Genomic DNA, 12,058 nt, shown 5'->3' on the forward strand with positions numbered 1-12,058 from the left:
GGAAAGAATTTGCGGTATACACAGAGCTGCCAGATAGGAGAACCTACCTAAACAACCAACTCTATCTCATAGATGGATATGCATGAAAAAAGTGCTTCCTGATGGTAATTATAAAACTAAAGCTAGGCTAATGGCCTGAGGTTTTGAAGAAAAATTGGGTGACCAGGATATAAGAGTAGATTCACCTACGGCAGGAAGTTATTTTGAAGATCTTCTTGGCTCTGTTAGCTACAAATGCTTGGGAACACAAGTCTATTGATATTAAAGCTGCCTTTTTGCAGGGACACCAACTTCAAAGGGAAGTTTTTCCCATCCACCGAAAGAGTTGCCAAACACAGAAGGGACATTCTGGAAGTTAAATAAATGCATATACGGTTTAAATGATGCCTCCAGAGTTTGGTATTTCTCAGTGAGGTCAGTTTTGTTAAATTGGGTTGTCTTCAGTTGAAAGCAGACCTGGCTATGTTTTATTGGAGGGAAACTTTCAGGCATCTTTATGATGCATGTAGACGATTTTATGTGGAATGGTAGTAGCAAATTTGAAACGGTTATCATTAATGGATTCAGAAGGAGTTCAAGATTGAAAGTCTGGCTTCTGGTGCATTTAAAAACATTGGATTGGAAATCAGGCAGAGTGGATCGCACAGCACTTTACATCAGCAATCCTACTTAGGAAATGTCAGTCCCACTGCAATTAGTCATGGTAGGGCCTCACAAGAAGATACAGCGGCTTGTAAAACGGAAAAAGAGGAACTCAGAGGTCTAATTGGGCAACCCAATTGGCTAGGCAAACAAACAAGGCCAGGCATCAGTTTTGATATTTTAGAATTGAGCACTAAAATGAACGATCCCAAGGTTGAAGAAATTATTCAAGCAAACAAAACATTGACAAAATTAAAAATGGAATATTGTGTTTTGAAATTCCGATCTTTGGGTGATGTTAGAAAAATGAAACTGTGTTTAGTGACACGTCTTACGTGATGGGTTTTCGAACGCGGGAGGGTTTTTAATATTTCTCATGGGAGAGAAAGGTAAATGTTGCCCTTTGGCATGGGAAGCTAAAAAGAATCAAGGAGTTGTAAAAAGTACGTTAGCAGCGGAGACTCTCACTCTTGTTGAGGCGGTGGCTATGGCATTCTTCATATCAAAGATGCTGGCAGAAATTTTAAACGGAAAGGGTATTCAAGAACACTGCCTATTGAATGTCATATAGATGATAAGTCACTCTGGGAAAATGTTCACTCTACGAAGTGCAAGAACAAAAAGATATTGCAGATTAACATTGCAAACTTAAAACAGATGCTAGAGAATAAGAAGATTGCCAAGATCAAATGGGTTGATAGCAGCTACCAATTGTCCAACTGCTTCACGAAAAGAGGAGAGAGCTCCAAAAAGTTATTGGAAATCCTCAAAGAGGGATGTCTTTTCAAGAAGACAAAAATGAATATTTTTGTGAGCAATTCTATACTTTTTTTTCCCTTTTTTCTAAGAAGGGGGAATAAGGAGGATTTATTGAATGAAGAAAATATTGATGTTTGTGTTATGGAAAAGAAGATCCATCTTTTTTTGAGCTTTATACTTGAGGGTTACTTTCATTTTAAGAAGAGGGGAATCTGTTAGAGAAGGAAACAGTTAACTGTCAAAGAGTGTTTAAGTGGGTAATTCTAAATTGACAAGCTAAGTATATCACTTGGTGTGTATACAAAGCGAAGACAGGTGAGACAATGTGTCTTTGGAGTTTTATGTGATTAGAATAAAACTCTGGAGAAATCAAGACTTTGTCTCCGTCTTTCTTATCAAGCAGCTATTGGAACTTAACATGGGGTACTTTATGGCAAGATCTAGTTGAGGCAGAGAATATTTCATCTTTTAAAGGCAAGTTGGATAAATACTCGAACCACAAGATGCAACAGAGCTATAGACGGAGAAAGAGGCACTTGCATTTGTTTTAGATTGCCCCAGGAAAGAGTTGGCACAGAATGGGCTTTTTTATATGCTGAAAATCACTGTCTAATAACAAATATATTGCTAATTTTTGAGAGTTTAGGTGAGGTCTGTACAGTGAAAGATGCATGCAAAATAAACTGCAGCAAAAATTAGAGTAAACTTTGAAATGAGTTAAATTCCCTAAATATTAATACTCAGCTTTTTGTGTTTTACCTGGGTTAAAATCAAGTCAACCATTTTATTGTATCTTGTCCACAAGCATTCTCCCATTGCTCCCCATTATACCTGCTCAAGACACGAGCATGAAAATGGAAATTAGGCTGCTATGTATGGAAGGCAGAACGATCCTCGCAGAACCTTCACTTCATTTTCTTGAAGGGGCATCTGCACTCAGCACAAATGCTCCACATAACCTCAGAGGATCCTAACAAAACCTTTGGACGGTGTAAAGAAGGTGGAAATCTGGCATCATGGATTTCTGTCTATTTTTCTTTTGCCTTGTCCCTAGGAACTGAATATTGCTGAAGTGTAAACAGAGGATCTGCCGCAGTTTTTTAATGCTTGTAATGTTAATATGTGGTTAGGAAGAGGGGAATGCTTATTTTTGAAAAAAAAAAGAAAAATGGCAAAACATAGCTGCTTTAAAACTTTCATGATTAAATACTAGGGCTGAAAATTAAGCATCAAATTCAATATGAACCCAAGTTTCTGTGCATAAAGTACCAAATTGGGGCCACAACAATACAAAAAAAAGGGTGGTGGCAATCCAATCCTAGGCTGTTGTTGTGTACCTCCCCACAATGTTAAAGGTTGGGGCTGAAGAGACCCACACCTAGCAACAGGACATGAAGAGCCCCAGAAATCCGAAGGTAAAAAATGAAGAACCAGAATATGTGATTCTTCTGATTTATCTATGCCTGCAGTTTTCCATTCCGTCAGTTTCTCATGTGATACTAGTTTTGGAATGTCCTTAAGGCACTACTGAAAATTCAATCTTCATCCAAATTGCTTTCCAACATTCCTCAAAATAAAGTCAATGCAAATCAGTTTGCCAATACTACTATTAGGATAACTTATGTCTATGGAAACATATTCATAAAATTCTTAATTCTAACTGTACAAGACATGTGAAATATGTTCAATATATCAGACATAGATTAGGCAATCTAATAAATAAGCAGTAAATTTTGACAAATGTCAAAATTCCTCAAGTGGCATTACAATGAAATTCTAAAGAAACTAATTCTAATAATCTGATTTGATTCCTAAAGCACATCATTCATAGCTTAAGATGTTCTAAAACTGAACTGAATCTGATATTGGGTGGCTTACAGTAAAGTTCAAGAAACATATCCATTTGGTAGGATCAAGTAATGCAATAAACCACAAAGGTGTGACTCGAGAAGGTCACTTTCATTAACTGAACCCCTTGACTAAATTACTGTCTCCTGATTCATTAACAGCAACTCTGTCTTACTTAAAAGAAACTTATGCAATATATTTTGTTTATTTATAGTAAAAAAACCACTGATGATTGTTCTCTTGACATTAGGGAACAAAAAAAAAACATGCTACATAAAAATTTGTTGATGTCTGAAATATTATTACCATTCACAGAGGAAGGAATGGTTCCTTCCCTCCCAGAGTTGACAACAGACAATTAAAATATTTTAAGCACAGCCTTTCATACAACAAGGATGGAAGGGGTGGAAGGGATGGAAGGGCACTACAAAAGTGTTTCAGATCTTTGATAGATCAATTAAATTACAAATCTACTATCCAACTGTATTACGATCAAATTCTGCTACGCACCTTACAGTTTAAAATAGGTATTAAGTTATCTAAATTGAATTTGCACAAGAATTGCAAGACCTTCAGACAGCTGGTGGTCTCACACTTCCCAAGCAAACTTTAAAAGTTCTTTTCAAATTTATTTTAAACTTTTCCAGTGTTAATAAGTATCCTTGCTGTATTTTTGCTCATAATAAACATGATTGTCATTTGAACAATAAAGCCAGAGTATAGGCAAGCACAGACCAAAGTGTTTTCTCTGAGAAGTCGAGGGGAGAGGATACATTTAACTCATAAGCCTTCAGGTTTTCTGAATCCTGATATCCTGCCAGGCAAAAAAAACTTGTTAATTTTTTTTTGTGTGTTTCCTAAATGTTCATAAAGAGCAATTGACTATCCATTGGAATGACAACAAGGTTATCAACTGGAACTGCACCGACCGGTATGTTATGTCTCCGTGAATTATTTTACATGAGAGACAAGTGAATTCAAAGTTTGTTGTTACAATTTGGTTGGCAGTTAATCTTTTTCTTTCTTTTCTGCTGTGCTGCATCAACAGATTAGCATCAACCTTGGTGAATGTTACGAACAGTTAGATAAGGAAATGTAATGCTGCTCCCAGGAAACAACATTGACCTCAGTTTTAAAAATGTTATTTCCCAATGTATCCTTATAATATCTGTCCTATTTCAGCTAAGAATAGAAAAAAATCTTGGGACAGCCATTTATGAGTCATTCTTAGCCTTTGCTCATCAGTGCCTCAATGCCTGAAAAACCAGGGCCTCAATGTTTGCAAAAGCAAAATACTGTGAATGTTGGAAATAAAAACGGACAATGCAGAAAACACTCAGCAGGTCTGGCAGCATCTGTGGAGAGAGAAACAGAGTTAACATTTCAGGTCAATGTTCTGACGAAAGGTCAAACAGGGTCACAAAGTGCCACATAACAGGCATAGTTAAAGCCAATGGAGCAAAAGGAGAGTGGCAGTCTGGATACAAAGTTGGATGAGTGACAGGAAACAGCGCACAGTGAGGGTGAACTTGGACTGGAGGAAGGAAAATATAGCGGGACTCCCCAGAAATCAGCTCCACTGCTTTTCTTGATGTAAAGGCACAATTTCAAAATTTGTGGATGACAAAAAACTTGGAAGTATTGTGACCTGTGAGGAGGACAATGCAAGATAGACAGGTTGGTGGAATGGGCAGACACAGCAGCTGAAATAATGCAGAGAAGTGCAAAGAGATACATTTTGTGAGGAAAGGCAATATATAAAGGATACAATTCTAAAGGGCGTGGAGGAGCAGAGAGACTTGGAGTCGTAAGTGCTCAAATCATTGAAGGTGGCAAGAATAGGTTAAGAATGCGTACAAAAGCAAGGAATTTAAAAACACTGGTTCAGCCTCACCTGGAGTAATGCGTAAAATTCTGGGTACCACACTTTGGGAAGTATGAGAAGGCATTAGAAAGGGTGCAGAAGAGATTTACAAGAATTGTTCCAGGGAACGAGGGACTTCAGTTACAAGGGCAGACTGGTGAAGCTGGGGCCATCCTTGTTAGAGAAGATTGTGAGGAGATTTGATAGAGGTGTTCAAAATCATGAGGAATCTGGACACAGTAGATAGGGAGAAACTCGTCCCACTGCCGGAAGGGTTGAGAACCAGAGGACACTGATTTATGGTGAAAGGCAAAAGGTGGCAAAAGAAAATACATTTTACGCAGCATGTGGTTAGGATTTGAAATGCATCACCTGAGAGTGTGGTGGATGCAGGTTTAATCATGGCTTTCAAAAGGGAACTGGATAATTAACTGAAGAGAAAAGATTTGCAGGGCTAGAGGAATAAGGCAGAGGAATGGGATTAGCTGAGTTTTCCTTGCAAAGAGCTGGCATGGACACAATGGCCCAAATGGGCTCCTCTGTGCTGTAACCATCCTATGATTCTATGATAAACAATGTCTTTTTAAAATTTTGTATTTTAGTTGTATTCTGCATAAGTTCAGATTTTCACTTTAAGGGTTGAATTTACATCAGTAACTTGCAGTTATATAGGTCTTTTAACAAAGTAAAACATTCTAAGGCACTTCACAGGAGTGTTATTAAACAAAATTTGATACTGAGATATTCGGACAGATGGCCAAAAGCTTGATGAAAAAAGTCGGTTTAAGGAGCATCCTAAAGAAGGGATTAGAGGCTAAGGTGCCAGGTCTAGTCATTCTTGGGTGATCCTTTCTTCCCAGGGGTAAGCGCCCACCATATGCATGGCTTTTCCCCACAATAACGGCCTAAATCAGAAACTCAGCATTATGAGGCAGGAAACTAAGTATTTCATCCTTTAGTGCCACAAGGCAATAAGTTGCTGCTCCAATACACTGAACCTCTCCAGTATCAAACTACTGTGTAAAATTAAAACTAAAATGACTTTAACAAAAACATCATTTTGAAAACTTAAATCTTTCAAAAAAAATTACCACTTTAATTAATGCAAGTAACAAGTCATGTCTTAAAATAATCGACATTTTGAAATACAGTTTTTTTTCAGTCCTAATGTGAAATTCATGCATCTCCTACTAAGATGGAACTGGCAGTATTCATGGTATAAACAGTAGTAGATGGAATATGTCACAATTTTGAACTGCAACACTAAGATAAGACTGACAATAGTCATTCAATAAGTTGTTGGTATACAGATTATGTCACAATTTTGAGTATTACAGTGGTAATGATTCACAAAGATTTTATTAAGAATTATATAATTACAAAGCATCATTATGTGAAACATGTCCACAATGTCCCCATTACCCTTCACCCCCTCCTTCCCCTTTCTTCCCTCCCCCATCAGCTCCAAACTTAAAATTGTTCTCGAAAGAACATTCGACGGGTCATTTAAGCCACCATACTGCATTCATACACCTCCCTTCTTTAAACATACCATATCAGATGAATGATCAAAGTAAAATATGAAATTTCTCTCTGAACTCCTTTAGGTCAAAGAGTAAATATTCAATTACATCAATCTAATTTTACAAGCTGCATTATTAAACCCTGACTTGCATCTCACAGGTGACTATTTTAATATCGATTACATTGTAACCATGAACACAACATCAGCACAATCATAGGCTGCCATGAAACCATGTCTACATTAATCCTCAGAATTTACAGTCACATCCACAGCCAGATGTTCATCCATTGTCTCTACAAAGGAGTTCCTCAACATAGCACTGAGTTACTTGGTACTACAGAATTTGAATATTGTTGAAAAGAGAGACACGTCGCCAAAGCTTTCATCTTGCATTCATCAGGACAAATGCAAAAATGCCAAATTTCAAATGATCACAACAATTTATACTACAGGAGGAAGGGCGGGGGGGGGGGGGTGCTGATTCATTGGCAGATTGACTCTGATTGGCTGAGGCATTGCCATGAGGAAAGCAATGGGGAACTATAGGCTCCACAAGCTCCCAGGTAGTGACTCAAAAAAAAAGACACAAGGCTTTAACATATTCCTTTTGCTTGCTGAGAACGGGTCCAAGCTAATGAATGTATGTCGCTTCTAGCGAGCAAAAACGAGCCCTGTTATGGGCTGGACTGATCATCTTAAATTGGTTGTTAGTATAGATATTAACACACTCAGCATTGTTACACAATTGCGGAATCACATCTAACAGCGCACATTTCTGTGCCATGCAATGCCAGGCATGTAGGGCATACGTCCCAACAATTGGCTGATTGAATCAAACAGCATGTTCTTTTGGCTGTTCATAATATACAGAGTACAGAACGTACTTAACCAGCTCTTCCTTGAAAACTCAAAACAAAATGTCTACTGTTAGATGTAATTCCGTGATTAGGCAGCATTTGATATTATTTACAAAATGAATCTAGCCATACAAGTTGATCTAATAGTCACAATTACTGGTTTACACTATATATTAATCCTAAATTAGCATGCCTTTAAATCTTCTAGTACTTTGTAAGGCTCACAAGAGGGTGGAATATATTCCTGTAAAATTAAAATACAGTATAAAACCCACACCATTAGGCAAAGCAGAGAATACAAAAAAACTTTGCTTGATGTTGCCTGAGTGCCTTGGTATAATTGATCTCAAACATATCCATTATTCTTTATTTTCAAACAACATAGATAGGCAAATGAAAAGGAAAATACTGCAGATGCTGGAAATTTGAAATAAAAACAGAAAATGCTGGAAATACTCAGCAGGTCAGGCAGCAACAGTGGGGAGGGAAACAGAGTTAACATTTCAGATAGATGACCTTTCATTAGAACATATGATAGGTCAACAGCCTGAAGTGTTTCTCTCTCCACAGGTGCTGCCTAACATGAGTGTTTTGCATATCGTTTGTTTTTTTTAAGTCAAACCTATACTATGGTTACAATAAATGGATATTAGACAGAAATTATCCAAAAGCCCAAATTGTGCTATTTACATATTTTGATATGATTATTAGTAGACAGTCAATTCTTAAAAGCAAGGGAACTTATTTTTAGCCAATGGGATTTAACAACAATTAAAATTCATTCCTAATCTGTAATTTGATTGGTGGAATTAGTTGGTTTTACATAGGAACTGCTGTACAGTGACTTGCTCTTCCTTAAAGAGTATCCTACACAAGCTTCTAGAAATCTAAAAAAAAACGTAATAATTGACAATATATGTGGCTAGAATCAGTATTTCTGTGATTTGTTAACAATTTGTTTCATTAATATAAAAATAATTTACCTTCTGTAATATAAAATGTACTGACAATTTTGCTATTGGATTATGCCGAGATTTCCCAATGAAATCAGAGATCAATGTTATTTTTCACCAATCTGCAGTTTAACTGCACTTCCTGTACAATAAGTGACCTAGGCATGGCATCATCTTGTTTTTACCTGACAAGGTTACCCAGGGAGAGAGAAAAACAGGGTGGATTTGTTTAGGGGACGAGTTCAATCAACCACCTATTTAGAATTTCATTCCATAAGTATTTTGTTTTATTTTTAAACATTTTTACAGGGAAAGGGTAAATTATGATTATTTTAAAATGAAAGATAAGTAGTGAACTCTCATTAATAATGGCAAAAGAAAAATCAGTTCCAGCTCACTTAAGCATTACTTTAGGCCTGTAAACTATTTCCCATGCACTTAGAGATTTTAAATCATATTGCTTAACTTTAGTTTGACAAATGCAACATAAACTTAGTGGTTGGGTATCTATGTGGTGTATTTAGACAAAAAAAAGTCGAAAATGTAATCGTTGCCATGCTTGTTCAGAGTCATAATGGCTGTTTGAAAGCCTAGCATTACACCTGTACTAGAGGGCAGCACAGGTGAGTCACTCAACACGGGGCTGCAAAGCGAGAGGTAAACTGTACTTCAGGAGCACTCACTTACCCAGATTATCAAACTGTCGCACAGGTCCGACTTATTCACTTCCATCAGCCTTCAATTCATTAAAAAAAAACACAACTTATTTTAACCTGAAGCTTCTCTCTCTTCCGTCTGATCCTGAGGGAAATTATGACACAGATCGACACCTGAATGGCTACTGAAAGCAACGACAGCTGGGTAGAGAGGACCATTGGCTCGCCTTGTTGATTGACATTAGTGATGTCCATCCAGGGCTCGTTGCGTAATCAAAGCTAAAGTCCCGCCCTCCTCACCTGGAAGGAAGCGTCTCCCGTCCTGTCAGGTAGATAGTGGCAGAGTTTCAGGCTGGGCTGCTTTAAGAGGCGTGCAACATTTGGGGAAAAGATGCAAATAGGTCAATAAATAAATAAGCACAAGATGTACAAAATTTGCAACATTAGTTTTCAAAACATTTCCGTTACAGTCTAATATTTATTCTAAAAGCACATTTGGCCTGCATTAAGGCGATTTTACATTCAAGACTGCAATTTAATAAAATTAAGCGTCCCTTTAACATTTTGCAAATGTCTCATTGATGCACATTACTGTAGTATATTTTGCCGCAGCCATAATAGATATATTAATATTATAATCTGCATTTAGGGGCATAAAACATTAGCTGCTTTCGTGCTTTTTGATTGGTTAGTTGGTTTGTCATTCTGAAAGACGCTTTGAGGAAATAGCTGGGGACGATCCTTAAATTCGCAGCAGATGGTATCCACGTGCTATTTCGCCTAACTGGAGCTCTTCATTCTGCTCAGGACTCTCCTGTATGTCTTCAAGCAGAAGTCGAATCACATTTCAAATGTGCAGAGTATAGACTGCAGCCACCATCGTTTCTACTAGGAATAAAGAACAGAAAATATTTTACTCAGCAGGTCTGGCAGCAGCAGTAGAGAGAGAAACAGAGTCAACGGGCGAGATTTTAACTCACTCAAAACCCATCTACTTGTGTAGAGTTGAAATCAGGCCCGAAGTTTCATCGGAGCTGGAAAATATTACATTTGTAAAAGGTTTTATGCAAGAACATCTCTAACTTTTCCTACATTTCTGATAAAAGATCATCGACCTGAAACGTTTACTCAGTTTCTCTTTGCAAAGATGCTGTCTGACTTAAACAAAAACAGAATTACCTGGAAAAACTCAGCAGTTCTGGCAGCATCGGCGGAGAAGAAAAGAGTTGACGTTTCGAGTCCTCATGACCCTTCAGCAGAACTGAGTCAAGTTAGGAGAGGGGTGAAATATAAACTGGTTTAAGGTTGGGGGTGGGGGGGAGAGAAGTTGGGGGGTGGGGGTGTTTGGAGGGACAAGCAAGCAGTGATAGGTGCAGATAATCAAAAGATGTCACAGACAAAAGGATCAAAGAGGTGTTAAAGGTGGTGATATTATCTAAGAGAATGTGCTAATTAAGAATGGATGGCAGAACACTCAAGGTACAGCTCTAGTGGGGGTGGGGTGGAAAGACTGACAGGGTATTACAGGTATAGATTTAAAAATAATGGAAATAGGTGGGAAAAGAAAAATCTATATAAATTATTGGAAAAAACAAAAGGGAGGGGGAAGAAATGGAAAGGAGGTGGGGGTGGGGATGGGGGAGGGAGTTTAAGATCTAAAGTTGTTGAATTCAATATTCAGCCCGGAAGGCTGTAAAGTGCCTAGTCGGAAGATGAGGTGCTGTTCCTCCAGTTTGCATTGGGCTTCACTGGAACAATGCAGCAAGCCAAGGGCAGACATGTGGGCAAGAGAGCAGGGTGGAGTGTTAAAATGGCAAGCGACAGGGAGGTTTGGGTCTTTCTTGCGGACAGACCGCAGGTGTTCTGCAAAGCGGTCACCCAGTTTGCGTTTGGTCTCTCCAATGTAGAGGAGACCGCATTGGGAGCAACGAATGCAGTAGACTAAGTCAGGGGAAATGCAAGTGAAATGCTGCTTCACTTGAAAGGAGTGTTTGGGCCCTTGGACGGTGAGGAGAGAGGAAGTGAAGGGGCAGGTGTTGCATCTTCTGCGTGGGCATGGGGAGGTGTCATAGGTGCCATAGAATAGTTTATATTGGTTCAGAATTTAGGATTGATTAGAAATTTATATATAAGGACAATAAAAAGGAAATAATTAGTACATTGAAATTCTTTGTTAACAGCACCAATTTTAAAAATATTTTTGTATTACATTCATCAGCATATTAATTTGAATTATTCATGCTTTATCAAAACAAATTAATCTTGCAATGGTGAGTTTTCCTAATATGTTCTGTTTTACCTGCAATGAGCTAGGATTTCAGCAAGTTAGAAGCATTTTGATACCTTCAGCAACTCTGCATCACTGTGCATATCAGACGAACAGTTGATAATTGTCATAACAATAAGCAAATTGGGACCACATACGAACATACAAATTAGAAGCAAGATAGGTCACTCAGCCCCTTGAGCCTGCTCTGTCATTCAATAAGATCATGATTGTAGCTTCCTGCCTACCCCCGAAAACCTTTCAAAAGACAGACCTTTAACACTACGTGTACTTATATTTTGTGCTTCTTCTAAAAATGTTATACTTTTTAAATTCATTGTTGGAATGCAGGCATCGCTGGCAAGGCCACCATTTATTGCCCATCCCTAACTGCCCTTGAGAAGGTGGTCAGGAGCAACCTTCTTCAACTGCTGCAGTCCATCTGGTATAGGTACACACACACTGCTGTTCGGGAGGGAGTTCCAGGATTTTGACCCAATGACAATGAAGGAACGCCAATATAGTTTCAAGTCAGCGTGGTGAGTGACTTGGGAGGGGAACTTGAAGTCTTCAAGTCTTCAAGCATCTGCTGCCCTTGTCTTTGGTGGTGGGGGTCATGGATTTGAAAGGTGTTGTCAAAGGAGCCTCGGCAAGTTGCTGGAGTGTAACTCGTAAATGTTACACACTG

The 12,058-nt window shown here is 38.3% G+C and overlaps 1 protein-coding gene across 2 annotated transcripts in view; it reads right to left on the reverse strand.

The window, feature by feature from the left end:
• hook1 (hook microtubule-tethering protein 1) overlaps nucleotides 1-9,275 on the reverse strand; it is an 88,728-nt gene extending 79,453 nt beyond the window's left edge. For both annotated transcript variants that reach the window (XM_078561197.1, XM_078561196.1), the window contains exon 1: nucleotides 9,136-9,275. In XM_078561197.1, coding sequence (XP_078417323.1) covers nucleotides 9,136-9,180 — 45 coding nt within the window. In that variant the 5' untranslated portion in view covers nucleotides 9,181-9,275. The remainder of the gene's footprint in view (nucleotides 1-9,135) is intronic.
• Nucleotides 9,276-12,058: the final 2,783 nt, after the last annotated feature.

The sequence above is a fragment of the Cetorhinus maximus genome, chromosome 17 (genome assembly GCF_964194155.1).
Source record: "Cetorhinus maximus chromosome 17, sCetMax3.hap1.1, whole genome shotgun sequence".
NCBI classification, from domain to species: domain Eukaryota; kingdom Metazoa; phylum Chordata; class Chondrichthyes; order Lamniformes; family Cetorhinidae; genus Cetorhinus; species Cetorhinus maximus.